This window comes from Seriola lalandi, unplaced genomic scaffold, assembly GCF_002814215.2.
Source record: "Seriola lalandi dorsalis isolate HSWRI2012SDOR001 ecotype SW California unplaced genomic scaffold, Sedor1 jcf7180002054866, whole genome shotgun sequence".
NCBI classification, from domain to species: Eukaryota; Metazoa; Chordata; class Actinopteri; order Carangiformes; family Carangidae; genus Seriola; species Seriola lalandi.
In genome coordinates this window covers 98,418-119,285 of record NW_019525419.1, presented here as the reverse complement: position 1 = coordinate 119,285, position 20,868 = coordinate 98,418, and the positions used below count along the sequence as shown (strand labels likewise).

The 20,868-nt window shown below is 41.8% G+C and overlaps 1 protein-coding gene across 2 annotated transcripts; it reads left to right on the top strand.

Annotated features, from left to right (window-relative positions):
- The first annotated feature begins 6,305 nt into the window (after window positions 1-6,305).
- Window positions 6,306-20,823, top strand: LOC111671107 (integrin alpha-6-like). 2 transcript variants are annotated; one of them, XM_023428119.2, is made up of 26 exons: window positions 6,306-6,549; window positions 12,285-12,412; window positions 12,549-12,628; window positions 13,032-13,293; window positions 13,381-13,512; window positions 13,634-13,847; window positions 13,942-14,135; window positions 14,252-14,349; window positions 14,630-14,757; window positions 14,838-14,927; window positions 15,038-15,099; window positions 15,306-15,475; window positions 15,571-15,711; window positions 15,822-15,937; window positions 16,085-16,241; window positions 16,381-16,464; window positions 16,568-16,647; window positions 16,811-16,888; window positions 16,989-17,091; window positions 17,264-17,434; window positions 17,614-17,712; window positions 17,824-17,934; window positions 18,585-18,680; window positions 18,878-19,003; window positions 19,233-19,316; window positions 19,922-20,062. In XM_023428119.2, the coding sequence occupies exons 1-25, from the start codon at window positions 6,374-6,376 to the stop codon at window positions 19,299-19,301; spliced, it is 3,165 nt and encodes a 1,054-aa protein (XP_023283887.1). In that variant the 5' UTR covers window positions 6,306-6,373; the 3' UTR covers window positions 19,302-19,316; window positions 19,922-20,062. The 2 variants fall into 2 exon arrangements, with proteins under 2 accessions (XP_023283887.1, XP_023283886.1); XM_023428118.2 differs by lacking the exon at window positions 19,233-19,316 and having other exon boundaries at window positions 19,922-20,823.
- The last annotated feature ends 45 nt before the right edge of the window (window positions 20,824-20,868 follow it).

The following is a 20,868-nucleotide window of genomic DNA, read 5'->3' as shown; positions in this document are numbered from 1 at the left end:
TGTGTGTGTGCTGGAGGAGGACTGTTGTAAACTCGAGTCACCAGACTGGCGCAGGGAGGGTTCCCTCCTGATTGACACTTACAAGGTGGAAAACTTTCTCTGTTGACCTCCTAACTCCCTAAGTGCAAGGAATGCCTTTTTAAACAGTGGAACTATTTTGGAGGAGTGATCTTTCAGATCACAGATAAGAATCCAAAGCTATCCACACATCCCTTGATTCCTGTATCTCTTTGGCTTCTGTGTTTCTCTTTGTTACTTCAACACCCTTCCTGTGCTTAAACAACCAACGTGGACTGACAAAGTAAGAGAAGGGGTGCGTTTTGTATGTGTGTATGTGTGTGTGTGTGTGTGTGTGCGTGTGTATGTGTGTGTGCGTGTGTGTGTGTGTGTGTGCAAAGATGGTATGCATCGCCTGAGGCAGCTCTAAAAGGCCTCTGATAAATGGTGTCTGTCTTCTTCTGTCGTCTTCTCAGATTCAAAATCTCTCTCTCTCACACACACACACACTCACACTCACATAAACACACACTGGAGCTCACAGCACTGCACAATGCCCTCTGCGTGGAACCTGAGAAAAACCGGTTATACAAAAGCAATACCCTTTTAGCTGTGTGTATGGTGTGTGTGTGTGTGTGCGTGTGCGTGTGCGTGTGTGTGTGTGCGTGTGCGTGTAAGTCTCACTGAGAGGTGTGGAGAAATTTGGCTACAATCAGATAAGCTTGAAAAGAGAACAAATGCTTTGGTTCTTTATTCCTGTGAAAAATTCCCCTATACTCATTTTCTTTGATCTATTTCAAAAGAGCCCACACAATGCCATAATATTGATATCATTGTTGGTATTCAGTGCAATACTACGATATGATATATGTGATGTTTATATTAGTGTCCTGTGTTAATGTGTATGTGTCTGTATGTGTGTGTGTGTGTGTGTGTGTGTGTGTGTGTGTGTGTGCGCGCATTTACAGAATAGTGCAGTGGACAAAAACAGAGGGAAGGAAGTTCTCTCTGTGGAGCCAAAAGAAATGGTGGAACAGTGGAGGAATTTCTAAAACAATCCTCACGAGTTCAAAGGTCCCCGTCAGAATCCTCAAAGTGGCATTAAAACAGAGCAACTCAGTGTGTGTGTGTGTGGATTCTGGATTTTTTTTTAAATTAGATTCACTCTATTACTTCAAAAATAAAATTTTTTGTTGCTTTTGACTAAATATAGTTTGAAGATTTTAATGATTAAGACACATGCTGTACGACGTGTGTAAAGCCCAAAACGTTCTAACAAGAGTAACAATAAGATTTTAAACAAATTACAACGGAGGCTGATGGAAATGCCATTAGTTTTTTCTTTAATAACATATACAGTACTGAACACAGTACTAGGAATGTTTAGGGATCACTAAAGTCATGACAATTCATCTTGAGGGGAACAAAATCATTACCATCATGGCAATTTATCCAATAGTTGTTGAGATTCCTAGAGCAACACTGCTAGCATGGCTAAAATGAAAAAAAAAAAAATCAGTCAGAAATGAAGACGTAACAATAAAAAAAAAATTCTGAGATTAAAAAAATGCATTAAAACAGGAACAAGCATTTCAGTCTTATAATCATTGATGGTTTGCAATCAGGTTGTTTCAGAACCTCCTTGTTTTGTCTTCCAGCTGCTACAGCTTCACATGTGGGAGCTTCACAGTACAGTAACAGTCTTTTACTGTTCGCCACTGAGACATTATACTGGAGCAATTTGGACTTAACGATCTTTCTCAAAGAATGGGGGAGAGTGATATTTACTACCCAGCCCATATTGTTCCAGCTAGCTGAGGGATTATTCTGTCAACTTTTGCTATTATTGCCTGATCAACTTTCACCAGATATAATTCACAGCTTTACTGCTGTCAGAGAGAGGATGATGTTGTTTGAAGCGGAAGTTGTGATGCAACTTCAGTGTTGCAGATACAAAGGGCTTAAGAAATAAAAATTCAAAAGACAATTTATCATTGAAGTGCACTGGGAGGAGAAAATATAATAAAACAATTCAGTACATGTGGTGTTACTGGAATCAAACACCTTATCTAATCAGGGAGAGACAGTGACTCAAATGTTGTTATATAAGCTGAGATAAGCATCTGTTAACAACCTGAATCTGTCAGGAAAAAAATGAACAGAATGAAAGTTGGTGTTAGTGTCTTTTTGAAACACACCTGGACTCACTAACACTGGGTCCCCTCTTACAACTACTGCCATCTCATATTACATCCTCTGGCCAGGGATGGGATACACACACACACACACAGACACACACACACACACACACACACACACCAAACACCCTGCTCACTCAGGAGCTAAATTAACAAAAGGCAATTATCCCAAGGGTGTTACAGCCCTGCTGGACAAGAGAAGACATCAATTACTTCTTATTGACTGTAATCAATACACTCATCAAGATGGGTAGATGATCTGTTACAGCCTGCATTGTGTGTGAGTGTGTCTCTTTATGTTTTAACCATGAGAGTATAAGTTGCACTAAGACATAGGATCAATACTGTGAATATGAGACACCCATAGAGGAATTTAAATTAGACGCTTGTCCCCACAATGTCACTTGATTGCTAACTGATAGCTCCCTGCTTTCTTGTTTTTTTTTTTTTTTTTTTACAGTTCATGACACACACAGTATCCTCACCACCCTAACACAGTATATATAGATATCTTGTAAAGTGACGCTCCTCTGGAATGAAAGCATTAAAATCATGATTTTCCTGAGTATTACACTTTCACATGTTAAGAATGCATTAAAATGCATTAGACCAGGGCTTCTCTTTGTTTGATTTGTATTATCTCAACATCATTGTCATGTAGATCCCAGTTGTGTGACCTATATTTTGTCAACAACACATCAGTTTCGAATATGAAAATTTATATTTTTCTGTCCATTCTTATCCTCAACACTTCCTTGACATTTTGGGAACGTTTGTTTCCTTTCTTCCTGACAGGTAGATGACATTATTATTATTATTATTATTAGACATTATACCAGTTATACATTTTCTCACTTAAATCTAGACAAGAAAGCGAAAACTGTTCCTTTATTATATTCTACTGTACAACAAATTTACTCAAACCCATAAGGCCTTGTAAAGAGCTCAGTCAGCAGCGCTCATTAATCTTCCTGCACTGTGGTCAAAGTGATTCTAGGTTTTCAGCTGACCACTGGTTCATCGGTTTCTCTGATCTGCGTCACAGTCAGCCATAAACTCTGAGATGAACTGCTGTCAACACATTTACAGGTTTACATAGTGCTGAGGGAGAGTGCAGTGCAGCTGTGAAACACCTTGGGTGTGGAGTTCAATACGATTGTGAAACTGATGCATGTGTGTGTGTGCGTGTGTGTATGAGTATCCCAAGGCTACGTGTTTCTACAGTGTCATAAACACACACCCTCACCACTCAGCTTGCTGTGCCACACCCTCAGGTGAGTGTGCGTTTCCCTCAGAGCTGTACCTTTAAGAACAAACACGGGGCTGTGGCTCGGGCGAGTCCAGGCGCTGCATTTTCAACATGCGTGTGTGTCAGAGAAAATAGCTTTTCACTGTCAGTCCTCTGCTTTAGCACCGCAGGGAAGGGTTTTGCTCCTCTGGTGTCGTAACACAATATAGATGGATAGATATAACTCAATTCTTAATTTTGTGTGGAGATAATTCAAATAATATACAGTGTGTGCATGAATAGATAATATTTTATCAGAAAAAATGATTAAAATCACTGAGCAGAGACTGAATGAATGTGACATTTAGATCATGATTCAGATTTAATCAGCAGTGATTCACTGATAAAATGATCAGCCTATTCAGAAGATATGTACTGTATCTAACTGATCATTTATGACTGGGTCATTTGACAGTCTGTTCTCAAGTATCTAATCAGTATGTACCATATTTGTATTTATTCAGAGCCAGAAACTACTTGTTTACATTTCTTTAATTTGCGGTTAGTCCCTGATTCGTTCCTTAGTAACTATGCAGGATTTTGTGGTTAAGTGTCACCCTAAAATCATGACTGAACGTCAATACATTGACGCTCAGCTGTAGCTGCAGTGGCCTCCAGTTCTGTTTATGTGTGGACAAGATATGTGACCTTTATTTCCCTGGTGGATAGTAGAGGAGAAGAAGAAAGGGGGGGGGGGGGGGGGGGGGTTAATGATGTTGACAGGCTGTGGTGTGTGAGGTTAGATGAGTGGGACAAATAGCATGAACACAATCACAGAATTCATTTTGGCTGTGATCAAAAGCAACAGTAGCCATGGAGAGATGGATGACAGTTGGTGAGACTGAGAAGTTAAACACCAGAGACAGAAGGAGAGCTGTGGAGGACGTAGCTTCACTGTGGTGCTTAATACCTATACCAAGATGTTATGTAATCACCTGTGCCTGCTGGTTTGTTGGCTTGTCAGCAGGGTTACACAAAAAGTACTGAACCCATTTGCACTGAACTTAATGGATGGATGGCACATTGGCCAGGGAAGGACCCATTAAATTTTGGGGCAGATCTGGATCATTTTCAATTAATTTGAATTTTTCCTCTTAAGTTTTGTGTATGTGGTTTGACATTGGCCTTGGCAGAAATTCTAGTGTTGGTACTGTGTCAATATCTTACTACAGTGACAGAAATCCACAATCCAAGGGCATACTAAGGTAACACACTTCATCTTATTTAACACACTGCTGTTCTTATCAGCGATAGAACTGATTCCTGTTTGTGACCTTTTGCAGATAGAGTAGTAAATCACCTAGAACTAGATTAAACTAGATGGGACAAAAAACACACAGATGCAGAAAGATAGTGAACAGGCGGACGGTCACATGATTTAGGGATGCCTCTACTTTCAAGAAAGTGATTTTTATAAGCTACTGTAATATTATCAAAACATCTGCCCAGCATGTGACTGACCAGGACAAAAAAGAGCCTTTTGAAAGTCTAATTGAGGTAGGCCTTTGTGGTCTTTAAATACAAATCAAATGTACCTTATTTTCCCCACTTGTTAATTTAAAAAACTTATACTTCACTGCTCTTTTTTGTGCATTCCTAAGTAACAAGTAATGTGGAATCACAGAGGTGATCCATGTTGGAGCTATTTCCAAAGCCTGTTCATTAAGACTTAAGTAGATAACAGACCTATATAGGCACCACATTCTTCCCCTGCCCTTTTCCCTTTCTACACTCCCCTCTTCCACCATTATTTGTGCCTTTTATACTGTATGTGGGCAGTTTCTTTCTCCCTCTCCCTTTCTGTCTGCCCTCTTTCTCTGTGTGCAGACAAAGCCTGCGTTGTCTGCTGAAATGCTGTGTTGCGAGGACAAGCTTTGGGTCAGTGTCTCATGGAATGCCTTGAAAACCATCTAGTGAGGGAGTTTGTTAATGTGCGGGACTGTGCCCAGTCCAATCTCTGGGCTCCTTCTGGCTCCATGACTCATCCAATGAGTCAATACAGAAGAGACAGGCCCTGCGGTGATAGCATGAAATGATCTGCGCAAGAATGCCTTAGGGATTTTAATTCTAAATTCTGACTAATTTCTAGCTTTGGATTTCTGGGCAATGGTTTGTACAGGCCAGCTACTGTACTGCAAACACAACAGTTGCTGTATCTTTCTATTTCTTCTTTCCTTTAGTTCAGTCTCTAAGTGTCTTTATTCTCTCTTTCCATCCGTCTCTCCCACTCTAGGTCATTGTGTTGCTGTTGTTGTCTGGACCAAACAGAGAGACTAACTGCTGTACCAGCATGTTTCTCTCTCCCCTCTCTGCCAGCCTATTGTCTCATCTTCTCCTTGTTAACTGCAAGGATATTTCATGTCAGGAAACACAATTTATTATAAGAACAAGAAACAAGTGTGCGGATTGCACTCTTATGTCACTTAGTCAATATTTCCCCTCTTGTGGGCCTTAGGTTATGTTTTGTTTACTCTTGTTTCCAATTGAGTTTAACTGCAGCCTTTATTATAGTGTTCTACTTAGAGATCCTCTGCCAAAAGCTGCCAGTGTAACCTCATGTACTAGTTTGGATTGCTGCAGCCTGAGGCATCATTGTTAGATTACAACTGCTGCAAAATAACAACAGACTAACAAGGTATTATTCGTTTCTTACTCAAATGTACTTGACAACATCAGCTAGATTTCCAGGCACTTTTGAGGTGTGGTGGGATAGTTTGTGTGAGTGAGAGTGTGAGTGTGTGTGTGCCAGGAGAGGCCTGTGGGAGGGGCAGCTGTAAGCAGAGTGGACAACATCCAACCCTCAAGCAGCCAGCCAGTTGCACTCTGCACCTCCTTCAGTGAGGACTCACCTTTCGGTAGTTTAAGGGAGTTTTACCTTTGATAGTTTGTCATGGAGGGCAGGATCACCTGTGGACTGTGGCTGCTCGTTCTCCTCTCGGGATGTGGGCGACTGTCGGCTTTCAACCTGGACACCGAGAATGTCCAGCAGAAGAGCGGGGATCCAGGCAGCCTGTTCGGCTTCTCTCTCGCTATGCACCGGCAGCTTGAGCCGGAGGATAAGAAAATGTAAGACCCAGAGTTTTGTTTTGACGGGGAGCATGTTGGAGGCCATTTCTTCTGCTTTTACTTCTGTGTCGTCCGAGCCGTGGAGAAACGCTTTTAATGTCTTTAAAATAACTTCTGTAACCATGTAATTAAAATGTCACAGCGGTGCAGACGACTCAAGTTCATTTTTGGTTGTTAGAGAGGATAAATCCTCTTTGAACCCAGTTATGAGAACCGGTGAAGAAACCGTAGAAATACCACAAGAGTGCTAAATGCTATGTGAGCTCAGGTATGTCGCAGGTAGTTTCAAAGCAGTAACTTATTTTCACCAAATCTCAGCAACCCATTTAATTCAACCCCACAAAAGAATGTACTGTACCTTTGATACACCTGCTGCGAGTTTAACCACAGGCCTACCCCTTGTTAATCTTTATTAAGTCTTTCCTTCCAGGTTACTTATTTGTGAATTTTTACCGGACCACCATAGAAGCTTTTTGGTACACGGACACGAACAGGTGCGCGCGCACATGTTTCTCTTTTATTTTTTTGCGGTCTTAAGTGAGACCGAGCCTTGGCTTTTATGGCCAAAACATCTCCTTGAATCATTGTTGGCGTTTTTATGGGCATTGATTCAGAGGGTCTTGTCGGTCTGCATTAAGGCTAAATGCCATCAATTGGTCACTGGTTTGAAATGCTTAAATATAAACTGAGCTGAGATCAGGGGATATTTTAAATTCTTAAATCTGGGAAGCAGTTTGACTTTGTAATAATGAACCAGCCAGAAATACGTGTTCGCCTATCGCTCAAATTGTTGTGTAACTCCATGATCACTGGTGTAGGAAGTAGCCTTTATCAGAATGTGCATCACCTTTTATGAACTCATCATATGTTTTGTATGTAAAATCAAAATAAAATGAAGTAAAATAAGTAAGAAATAGAGCTGTCAAATAAAAACATAGGAGTAAAAAGCAAAATATTTCTCTCTGAACTATAGTGGAGTAGACGTATTGTGAAATGAAGTACTCAGGTGTACAAAAAGCCCAGATGGTACAGTAGTTGAGTAAATGTACTTGGCTATACTCCACCACTGTCCATAATATAGCACAAGATGCTACCTTGTAGATAATGTAATTTAAAGTATTTTACAGTACCAACAGGCCAAACAGCTCCTGGTAATGATAAGTTGAGTTATGTTACTATTAAATGCCCTTTTATACAAAAACAATCAATACACAGACTTTTCTGTCTGGTAATTAGTCAAACACATGAAACTGTAACCAAGTAGTTGTATTTGTCCAACTAAAGCCTAAAGGTCACCACGGTTTGTTTACCCTCTGTGAGATATTCTGGACTATGAAGGCTCAGAGCCACTAAGCATCCCCCAAGTCTTTAACCTTCTCCACAGAGGTTAATCACTGTTCTTAAACTTATGTACACATTTCTTCTGCAGCTGCTACACACACAGACACACACACACACACACACACACACACACACACACACACACACACAGTAGCAGTTTGTGTCCTAGTTTTAGGCTGTGTCCAAATGAAAGACACATGGTGATCAGCACGAGACCAAAGCTGCCACAAAGTCGTTCTGCTTCAGGTTGTAAAGTTAAATACATGAAAACAAAGCACTGTTGAGTTCTGTGAACTGGAGAACAACAGCTACCAGTGTTGTTGATGTAGACTTAATCTGCAATTTAGTTTTTTTTTTATATATATATAATTGATTAATTGTTTAAGTAAATTTTAAGCAAAAATGCCAAACATTTGACTGTTCCAGCTTTTTAAATGTGAGGTTATGCTGGTTTTCTGTGTTTTATATGATAGTTAACTGAATACCTCTGATCGTTCAAACAAAACAAGTCATTTTAATATGTTAACTTTGGCGCTGGGGGAATTGTGATGGGCATTTTTCACTAGTTTATGACATTTTATTGACCAAACTATTAAGATATTAATCGATAATAAAACAAAATGTCTATTCTAACTCTCGCTGTTGTGAGATGTGATCTCAGACGGGATTTCAGTGGGTGTATTTAAGATGATGCAGAGCTGTTTGTCCTCATCTGCTATCAAAATACAAAAATATTCCACGTAACTGAAGTCTTTTTCAACAGAATCTTAAACAGATAAGATAAACTTTAAGCATCAGGAGCATGTGCGTGTTACATCATAATACAAGCTTGAATTTGTGTGTGCTTGTTTGAGCAGGAAGCCATGTTTGTTTGGCAAGTGATGGTGCCATTACTGCTGTTACAGAAGTGGAATGTGCTCTCACTGTGGACTGTGTATGCACATGCACTGATGTGATGCCTGTGGATGTGTGTGTGCGTGTGTGTGTGTGTGCGCGTGTGTGTGCGTGCGCGCGTGTGTGTGTGTATGTGTATGAGATGTTATGTGTTGTAATGGTGCTGATGCATGCTGTGGCTGAGCACTGAGGCGTTGCCTTGTTGTCAGTCATTTGGAAGATTGTCAGAGACCTCACTGTGCCGCTTGATACATTCCTAACCTGAGGCAAAAAAAAGAGTGATAGATAGATTGATTGATAAATAGATAAATAGATACATTAGATTCCTTGTGCTGCTAGTGTTTTTCTTTTCTTCTGAGAGTTCACGTATGTACATTGCAACAACGTGTGCTGAACAAAGTGTTAGCGTGTGTGTGCTTGTGCCCCCCCCATGTGTGTGTCCTAGCTGCTGGGTGTGCACTGTGAGTCACAATCCTTTGCCAGACATGCATTCCAACTTTTATTCAGACTTATGTCTTCTGCTGTTTTTCATGCCCTACAGGGATGAGTGCTGCATGTACCTGCAGGAGAGGGCAGGAGCTGATGGAATCATGTATATGCATGTGTCTATTTAGGTGTGTGTGTGTGTGTGTGTATGTATGTGTGTGTGTGTGTGTCTATGTGTTTAGCATTCCACGGTCAGTTATAATTGCTAGATGGAGCTGTCTGTATCAAAAAATCAAGAGGGAAAGTGCTAAATGCATAAGGAGAGTTTAGGGAAATTCAAGAACTTGGATGGAGTGTGAGAAATGTGGGGGAGAAAATAAATTCATGTGTGTGTTCGTGTGTTTCTGGCTCTGAAGAAATGTAGCAAGAACAGTAAAGGATATCGACATGTTGTGAGAAAGACTAAAGCAAGACAAGCTGACACGTTAAATACTAATGCCAAAAAAATGATAGAAGAGATAGGAAGTGCGAAGTTCAATACTGAAGTCAGCTTTGTGTGTATGTGTATATGGTTTGTGTATATGAGAGACAGGCTCAGTCTCAGGTTAGTCAAGGTTATCCAACATCAAAGAGAGAGAGAGAGAGAAAGGAACTGCAGAAAAGAAAGAAGTGATGACTGAAAGAATGCTGAGAGGAGCATAAATCAGTTTTACATCTGGGTACCAAACATAAGCTGTTATTCAACCAGCAGGCTCGAGCCTGGCAGACGGATGCAGAGAGAAGTTGGATAACACGTGACATGAACCTCTGGATCTGCAGCCCATTTGGAGTTGAAGTTGATCGGGTGCCACTGGCTGTTGCTAAGCAACGGGCTGTGCCCTAATCGTCAGCCAGTTTTCTGCTAAAAAAACAACACACCTCTCTCCACGGGATACCTCTCTAATGGTCACTTTGCATGCCTGTGTGTCCAAGTGTCACTGCCAGTGTGTGTGTGTCTGGTTTTACGAGTCATTGCACACATGCCCCAAACATACACACACACTCTCTCTCTGTTTGTCTTAGTGCTTCCTGTACACTAAGCCTGTGTGTTTGGGGCTTCCTCTGCTGGTGGTGAATGATTAGATAAACGGCTGGGTCACTTGTCAATGGAGCAGCAGGTCACTCTTATCGCAGTGATAGTCCATGACACATTATGTCAGCATTTCAGTTTATGGTGCTGAAAAGTAATCATGCGCAGCAATAAAGACAACATGTGTCCATTGGGATATCTTAAGTCTTTTTGTGATTTGGATCATATGTTAGCAACTAGTGTAATTTTCTGCTGTTTATTACATATTCAATTCATCAGTAACATAATCTTGATATAATGTGTTACTTTAGTATTACATCACTTTCGCTGTTTTTGAACTATTGTTGTATTTTCCTGAATGCACTGAACAAGACATTGTTCACTGCCACCGAATGAGTCTCATAAAATGAATATGTAGAAGGAGGAACTATAGTATCCATTCATTCTTCTGTTAAACAGAGACCCCAAGACACAGTGACCCCTTTTCCCAGAGTCCATATGTCTCGGCAGAGCTCTTTCCGTCTATTCTCCGGACTTCCTGTGTCTCATAGAACAAGAGTGGAGATGTGCCCATCTGGGACTCACTGTTAGTCACAAATCCTTTCTTTGAAGAGCTGACTCATTCAAATAAGACTCATCTTTGATAGACAAGCACAGGCCCTAACAATTTCTCTTAGTGTGAAAACATGTTTTCTGTTTAGTGTGGCTGTGCGCGTAGAGGTGGAGAATTTACTCAAGACTATGTGGTATGAAGTGCTAAGAGGCATTCGCTCCCCTTGTTGTTTTAAAAAAAAGACTGGATTGGAAACTAAATAGCTGGGATGAATTATAGTGTTCTGGTTTTTGAAGCAAAACCAAACCAATACAGTGGTTAAAATAGGATAAACAGTGTACACTTGTCCATCATGAAGAAGCAGTGTGTCTCTATTGTGATGACTTCTCTAACTGCAGTTTATTGTAGTGAAGTTAAATCATATTTTCTTAAAATTTCCTGCAAAACTCACATAAATTCACCTCCTAACGGCAGCATTGAGAGACTTATATTTTTACGTCAGATAAATAGATTTATTGCTCCTTTGCTAATCCTCATCATTCCTGCTGAAATCAATATTCATAATGATTTACGCTGTCTCAAAAAGTTAGCTTTATAGTTTGAAATCTCCCATGTGCAATCAGTGTTTGCGGTGCTGACTGTGGAGGTCTACCCCGAGAACATGCTGATCACATTAGGGCTTGGGCTCTTCACTCTGACTATATGTCTTTGTAAATTCCCTCCCAGATGGTGCGCGCATCTGAGAATGCTTTGTGTCTCAGCTAAAAATGGCTTCGCTTAATGTCATCTGGTGCAGACTAGTGTGCTGTGCAACGTTAACTCTGAAGGTCAGGGGACAAACGAAGCAAATCAGAGAGAGAGAGAGAGATCCTGGAGCATACGTGGACCGAGTGTGTATTGAGAGAGTGTACGTGCCCAACTCTCCACTGTAAACCTCCACAAAGCATCAGTTTAAAGGGGGACGTCCTTGACTTGTTTGATTTACTCTGTAGGAAACCCTGGGAGCTAGATGCCCAGCGTCAAGGCTTGGGTGTGTCATTTGCCCTTGTCCTCGGTCCACAAAGGCGGCCTCTGTGTGTGTGTGTGTGTGTGTGTGTGTGTGTGTGTGTGTGTGTGTGTGTGTGTGGAGAGAGAGAGATAGAAAGCCTGGTTCAATCAACCCAAGCAGGCGTTTGAAAGGGGTCTTTGACTCGATCGGACCGTGAGGACATGGAACATCAGTTTGTTGGCGGATGTGTGTGTGTGTATGTGAGATTGTGTGAATATGGCTGCCGTGTGACACAGTAGACTGGAATGTGTTATAACTTAATGTTCAAGTGGAAGAAATGCCAGAGCGCTTCTCGTTTTGAGTCTCAGATGACAGAGGAGTGTCGAACCTCTTTCACAGTGTGCATTTGATTGAGCTACATATGAGTATTTGGCTTTAAGGATTCATGTGTGTGTCTGTTGCAGGTTGCTGGTTGGTGCTCCAAGAGCGAAAGCCTTACAAGGTCAAAAAGCTAAAGTGACAGGAGGACTCTACAACTGTGACATGAGCTCCAGCTCACCTGGCTGCAGCAGAGTTGACTTTGATAATGAAGGTGAGATATCTGCCATTAGCGCCTGTGCATTTCCCTGAGATAGTTTTAGTTACTTGGGACACATTTCTTCCCAAAGATCTGAGCCTCAGTATCCTCTTTATCTCTATTTCTGTCCCCGCCTTCTGTCTCTGTGTAGAGGATTTAAAGAAAGAAAGCAAGGAGAACCAATGGATGGGAGTGATAGTCAACAGTCAGGGGCCAGGAGGCAAGATTGTGGTAAGACTGTTTGTCTTTGTGTCTGAGCACGAACAGCTTCAGCAGCATTTTACACTCAATGGAAGGGTGCAGCCATTCAAAAATTGTCTTGGATTTTAACAAGCCAGTTTTTTGTATGATTTATATGACAACAGAAATAGATTATTAGAACAGCAGCTAATGACTATTGTGATTGTCGAGTCATCTGTTAAGCTTTTAAAATGTATGAATACACACATCACAATTTTGACATGTTTCTGTGTCTGTTTATGCTTATACTAGATGTTTATTCTTGTGAGTAGGTGTCTCTACAAAAAGAGATCTCAGTGACATTATCTGTTCAAATAAAGGACAAAAAAAAAAGAAAACTGGTTAAAACATCTAAACGACTAACGGTCACTCATCACACTGTTTTCCCTGGTAGACCTGTGCCCATCGCTACCAGCGACGGAGCAATGTGAACACACCCATCGAGTCCCGTGACATTATCGGTCGCTGCTACGTGCTGAGTCAGAACTTGGCCATCGATCCCATCTCAAGTGAAGATGGCGGCGGCTGGCACTTCTGTGACGGCCTGCCCAGAGGCCACGAGATGTTCGGCTCCTGCCAGCAGGGCCTCTCTGCCACGTTCGACAAGGACTACCACTACCTCATCTTTGGGGCTCCTGGAGCATACAACTGGAAAGGTAGTCTAGTGTGTCTGTGTGCGTGTTTTATTACAAGCCAAATCTATTCCATCTTTCCTCGTCTTAATCGCTGCTCCTCTCTTTAAGGCGTGGTACGCTTAGAGCAAAAGAACGACACCCTCTTAGAGCTGGGCATCTATGACGACGGTCCTTTTGAGGCGGGAGATGAGAGAGAGAGGAACCCCGACCTGGTCCCTGCCCCTGCCAACAGCTACCTGGGTAAAACGCTCAGTCTTCACCTTGAATCCATTTGTTGATTTACGCAAAAGAAGCGTATTCAAATGCCTGTACCTCGCCATCCTGACCTTTAAGCAAGCATTCCTCAATCTCTTTCTCTCAGGCTTCTCTCTGGACTCGGGGAAGAGTTTGACTAAGAAGAACCAGCTGACGGTGGTGGCGGGAGCTCCTAGAGCGAACCACAGCGGGGCGGTGGTGCTGCTGAAGAGAGGCCCGGAGTCAAGCAACATCTTGCTGGAGGAGTACACCCTGGAAGGGGAGGGGCTGGCCTCGTCTTTCGGCTACGATCTCGCTGTGCTGGATCTCAATGGGGACGGGTGGGTGACGAAGGGTGATACATATTGACCTGTAACTTCTGCTTTGAAAAATGCTGTTGTTTACTCACAAACCTGCGATGTTGCTGTTGGTTAGTTGGCAGGACATAGTGGTGGGAGCACCTCAGTACTTTGAGAAGGACGGAGAAATTGGTGGAGCCGTCTACGTCTACGTCAACAAGGCAGGAAACTGGAACAAAGTCAAACCAATCAGAATAGACGGAACTGAGGACTCCATGTTTGGCCTGGCTGTGGAAAACCTGGGAGACCTCAATTTGGATGGTTACCATGGTGAGGCTGCAGTGTTTGTACATATACTTATGTATCCTACTGTCACCCCTCTGTGAATGAAATGTGTGTGCCTGTAAAACCACGCTGTAAGTCACTGTTGTCCTTCTGTGTGACAGATTTTGCAGTGGGAGCTCCTTATGACAATGACGGTGCAGGGAAGGTTTACATCTACAGCGGATCAGCCACAGGACTCCACTCCACAAAACCTGCACAGGTATCTAATAAACTGGTTGAATAGCTGTCTTCACTTTTTCGACTATAACTCTGCTCCAGCATTTTGTCTTGTGAGGTAGGACGGCTGCCAGGCTGAGGAAAATACTTTGGTTTTAATATGTCTTGCTCTGATTATTGTTTGCATCCAAGAAAATAAAATCCTGTCAATAGCAAAAATAAATAAATAATCGGTTTCACCTTCATGCTCAAACCCTAAAAGTAAAAAAGTAGGTTTATACTGTTGTGTCTAGCTTACAGAAAATGTGTTTCTCTTGCTCTAGGTGCTGTCCGGCCAGACTTTAGGAGTGAGTCTGTTTGGCTACTCTTTGGCAGGAAACATGGACCTGGATGAGAACTCCTACCCCGACCTGGCCGTTGGATCACTCTCCGACTCAGTCTTTGTCTACAAGTGAGTAAACTGCTGCATTAGTCAGATCACGTGTCTCTGATCATGTTTACTGAGATGCTCACTGAGTTTGATTCTCCCAGAACCCATCCTGTTGTTAACATCAAGAAAGAAATCACGTTCAGCCCGAAGGAGATCGACCTTACAAATAAGAACTGTGACAACAGCTTCTGGTAAGTTTTGGCTGTGGTGTGGAAATATAGATTATTTTATTTATGTATATGTAGAACAAACTGTGCCAGTACTGTATCTGACAGTGTGTAAAACTGCACTGTGTCTCCAGCTTGAATATTGAGGCGTGCTTCACCTACACTGCCAACCCCACGAGCTACTCTCCCAGACTGAGTAAGCTGACCCACACTTTTCTTTATTTAAAATATATTTAATCTTTATCATGTTTTCTCTTGTCATCATCAGAAAATACATATTCAAAGTTAAATAACAGAACTTTAATAATAATGATACACAGTAATAAGGAGGTTAAAGTCTTGCACAATATTCTTTGTTTTCATCTGTCATTGTTTATACTTCATTTCTTCTGTCCCATCTAGCGGTGGCGTACACCATCGAGGCGGATGCTGACCACAGGAAGAACGGTCTTATTCCCAGGGCGACCATCCGCACCCCCCCCGCCTCTGAATCCAGCTTTGAATCCAAAGGAACCGTCACCATAAACACCAAAGGAGTGAAAGAATGTGTTACACGTCAGCTTGTCATTAAGGTAGTGACCCTCTCTCTGGAAAATTTCTCCCTTCTCTCTTGATCAAAGTGCATCATGGGTGGTTTGTAATGCGGCGTCATGTTGTCGCTCCACAGGAAAATATTCGAGACAAGCTGCATGGGATCCCTATCGATGTGTCCGTGGAGATCCAGGACGCCAAACGTAAACGCAGGCAGAGCTCAGCTCAACTGCCGCCGGTCCTGGACACCAACGAGCCAGCGACGACTCGATCAGAGGTGTGTATGCACGACACTCAGCGTATGCACTTATCGACGGATACATGTTATTGACATGTAGTAGATGTTCCCATGATGTTCTCTGTGTGACCTTTCATGTGTGTTTGTAGGTGCATTTCCTGAAGGAGGGTTGTGGCAGCGACAATGTGTGCCGGAGCAACTTGCAAGTGAAGTACCGCTACGGCTACAGGAAAGCTGACAAAGACACATTCTTTCCATTAGGACTGTAAGAGGACACACACACACACACACACACACACACACACACACACACACACACACACACACACACACACACACATACACGCACACAAATCCTTTCATTTTCATTATATCTAATTTTTATAAATGTTCATAAATTTTGTGTATGAAGGGAGGATGGTGTGCCGGTGATCACACTCAGCGAGCACAAGGACATCACCTTGGAGGTCACAGTAACCAATACCAATGGAGATGATGCACATGAAGCCTCTCTGATCGCCTCCTTCCCGCACTCTCTCACCTACTCTGCACACCGTGATGGACCCAATGTGAGTCTCTTTTTCTCTGACGCCCCCCCCCCCTCTTTTTCTCTCTCTCAAACACAAACATACACACACACACACACACACACACACACACACACACACACAGCAATTTGTGGTTCTGACTGGGACTTGTTGATTACAGGGGCGGCAGGTATCCTGCGAGGCCAACAAAGACGGTTCTCAGGTTGATTGTGAGCTGGGAAACCCTTTCAAACGTGACTCAGTGGTGAGAGAAAATCACCTTTTGCTCCTGTTTAGCTCCCCTGCACACAAGCCTCTTTGTTAATACCTTTTTGAAATTGTGTAAATCTGTGTGTTTGTGCATACAGACGACCTTCTACATTATTTTGGGTACATCACACATCTCTCTCAACATTACTGAACTGGAGATTGATCTTCAGCTAAATACGTAAGTATAACTAAGCTTGTAATCCTGCAGCACAAACGGCTAAATAACAAAGATCACAGAGGTTGCGTGATACAAAGATAGATTTTTAAATGATGGTTGGTTTGATGGTGGTTGTAGTTCCTTAGGGTCTGTGTTAACTTGTGTGTGACCTCTGATCCGACAGGACAAGCAACCAGGATAAAATAGCTCCTGTCAAAGCAAAGGCAAAGGTGGCCATTGTGTTGCAGCTGTCTGTATCAGGGTAAGAAACACACACACACACACACACACACACACACACACACACACACACACACACACACACACACACACACAAACTAATTTTGTTTCTGTCTGTCCAGACAAGTCCAGCCATCTCAGGCCTACTTTTCAGGAGAGGTCAAAAGTGACACAGCCATGAAGAGTGAAAGTGAGGCTGGCACTGCCATCATTCACCAGTTCAGAGTGAGTACAGGAAATCCACTAGATCAGAAGTCTCCTTAGCACTCTTACAATTTATCTTTCTGATTCACAGATTTTTTTAAAAATGTATCTGACCTTTTGTATTTACTTGTGCTTTAGTTAGATAATTAATACTGTATCAGCTGAGGTGGGACACTCTTCTTGTCTCTGTTAGATAATCAACCTGGGAAAGCGCTTGACAGGCTTGGGCAATGCCACCCTCAACATCCATTGGCCAAAGGAGACAAACCAGGGCAAGTGGCTGCTCTACCTAATGAAGATCAGCTCCACAGGAGTGGAGCAGATAGCGTGCACTCCTGCAAAAGAGATCAACCAGCTTGGCCTGGTCAGTGAAGGCATCACATTAATGTGTGGTGGTCACACTACACGCATGTGCACTTTTTTACTTGATGTTATTTTGAAATAGCAGCAGAGTCGTGTGGTGGAAGATGTAGACAATTTAAAATGTTTATATTTATATTGATTTAGACAAATAAAGAAGTACTTTTTCTTCTCTGCTTTAAGGAACCGAGTAAAACCAGGACAAGAAGAGCAGCAACAAACACCCAGGGAAATGATAAGGGCACCATTTCCTATTATAGTGACAAGAAAAAAGCATCTCTGGTAACACCACAGATCCTATTCTATTGTATTGTGTTATGTTGTATATTATGTGCATTTGCAACCAGTATTACAGGACTCCAGTAGTAACTTTACTCCTTTTTTTGTTGACAGTCCTGTGACAGTGGGGCAAACTGTGCGATCATAAGGTGCCCCCTGCAGGGTCTGGACAGTAATGCAGTCATCACTGTCCACTCTCGCCTCTTCAACAGCACCTTCATCGAGGTAACAAAGTGCTTTTACTCAACTACTACTTCAGGATTTGAGATGGGTAGAAACTCTCTGGCATTGGCTGTAAAAAATCAGGTTCACTGTCCTGACAAGAAAATGCTTTTTCACAAATGCTTTTTGACTTTTTGATTAATAATATAAATTTTATATTTCAAATTAAAATTAAAATTAGAATTATTCAAATGGGGTTTGATTTTCTGACTATTTCTTTTTCCTATTAATTATTTTCGAAGTCTCAGTCTTGATGTTAAAGAAATTACATCATATAAATTTAATTTTTAACTTACATGTGCATGTAAATAATTTAAATTAAATATAATCAGTTCATAAGTAGTATTACTTTTGCACCAGACAACCTCCATATAAAATCAGCCATCATTGCCATATATGATCATTAACATGTTCAGTTTAAAACAGTTTATAAATGAGGGTGCAGGCCTGTAGGTTTTATGTATGAGTTTAACTCTGATTTAGGTTAAATGAACAATTATTTAATTAAAATCACTCTCCTATCTTTGTAGGCTCTAGTTTATTTTTTTAATTAAAGGGATAAGTATCATTGCAGCAAATAAATGTGTTTTATTTTAGGGTTTTCTTTCTTTCTCACCATCTAAACTTGATATTCTCTTATTTTCTTTCTACAGGATTATTCCAAGGTACATTATGTGGAGATATCAGTGAAAGCCTCTCTACAGATCGATAGCGCAAGGAACACAGTGCTGGAAAAGGCTGAGTCACAGGTAATTAAACGCAACAGAGAGACACATGTGACTGTATCGCACCAAGAACTGGAGATGATTATTTACTGGCCTTTCATGCCGATTCTCGTTGTAGTGCATGGGCACCAACACCTCAGCGGGTGTACGGTGAATAAAAGCGTAGTTGAGAGTCTGATCCTCTTAACCCTGATGTTTTGCCGCTGTGTTGTATTCCCCAGGTGAAACTGACGGTGTTCCCAGAGCGTCGTGCTGCTCAGCATGCAGGAGTCCCATGGTGGATCATCGTGCTGTCCATCCTGTTCGGGCTGCTGTTGTTGGCCCTCTTGGCTTTCCTTCTCTGGAAGGTAGGACTGAAGGACACAGGGCCAGGATGCACCCACTGCCCCAGCTACTGAAACACACACACACACACACACACACTGCACAGCTACATTCACATGATTTCAATTGAAAAAGCCTTTCATAAGATTTGAATTTTGGACACCTAGTCTAGCCTGTATAGCATTTACGAAACAATTGAAGGAACACATTACAGCGATTACACACATTTTCTAACGATTTGCCTTTCCTCAGTGTGGAGTCTTTGGACAAAAGAATAAAGAGGACTCACCAGAAAAAGAGACACTGACATCAAATGCATAAAAAAAGAAAGAGAGGGTAAAATTACCCGGCCTGCCATGAATGAGTGAAACTTCTTCTCTTGCTCCTTTTTGCTAAAAAAGCACTGCTTTCTGGTGTTATGCAGGAAGTGGGCGATTCTCACACTGTGACAGGAACGCTATTATCAAGACTTATTTCTGCAAGGAATTTTCAACTAAAAGATTTTCACACATGATTATATGTGTGGGTCATTACAGTTTACCTGCATGGCGAGGGGAGGTGGTGGCTGACGAGCAATGTCTATGTTATTGAATGATCTGAGGAACTACACTGTGGGGGGGGGGCTGCTCTGCATCTTTTTGATTCTCTCCTCCTCTATTTCAAGTTTCTTTTGTTGCTCTTGCACATGCAGTCACTTGGTCTGAAGGTTTCTGTCCCTCTCATTTTAAAAACTGGGGCAATAGAACATGTTCCCTTTCTTTAACAGGAGCGCAGATGGCTTTCTGCACCTCTTCATAGATTCACTGCATCTTGGCTCTTGCCTGTGAAAACAGACTGATGACAATAAAAGTCTCATCCACTCCCTTTGCTTTCTCCTACTTTCTTTAAATAGCCTTTTCTCAAACAGAATATTGACTTTATTTTCCCTGTCTTCTCTGCAGTGTGGCTTTTTCAAGCGTGCCAAATATGAAGACAAGGTTCCCAGTTACAATGCAGTTCGGATCAAACGGGAGGAGAGAGCGATAAACCCTGGAAATGGTAAATGGGAAAACCTGGAAAAGAAGCCGTGGATGACAACCTGGCATGACAACGAACATTATTCTTAACAGCCAATGAAATCTGACTCCACACAGATTCCTGTTGCTTACTGTTGAACTCCTAATTTCACAGATTTTTTTTTTTTACTGCCCTGTCTTTGCACAGCCTGGACTGTAAATATCAAGGAACAAAGAAAATCTTTTGTAAACTTTTGTAGGATGAAATACTTGATTGAAACATTCTGATTCAGGGGCTGATTTGATCTTGGATGGTCTGTATGAATCACTGGAAGGAGAGTTGCAGTGTGGGAGATGGTCCTGCACAACTACCGTTTGTCTGAGCTTGTTTTGTACATTGACTGTGTTCACAGTGTTGACCGTGGGGAGGGAGGGTGGAAGTATGGGAGAGTTTCTAGATTTTTGTACATTTTTTTTTTTGAATGTTTTGCCGAATTGTTTGTATTTATTCTTCGTGAGGAGTACTTTGTTACGTGCTGTACAGGCCAAAGACTCATGCAATGCATCACCTAAAATGCATTTATTTTCCCCAGTTTACAAGTGCATTTTTCTAAAATAATATCTCCAGTGCAAATGCGTTAACTGGTGAACAATCGGCTTGTATTTCACACTCGAGGTGCCTCAGATTGTACATTAAAAGGAGGAACTGCAACTTATCCACATTTCTCAAATGCTTGGTTTGTAAACTTATTAAGCTTCTGCAGAATTCACCTTCAATTCCCTGACTCTAAAATAGGAACAAAGTGAGAGCGAACAAAGAGTTTTTTTGAATAAAGTTTTTTGTCATATCCATGTGTTCTGTGTCTTATTATTCAAGGCCAAGTTGAATGAGA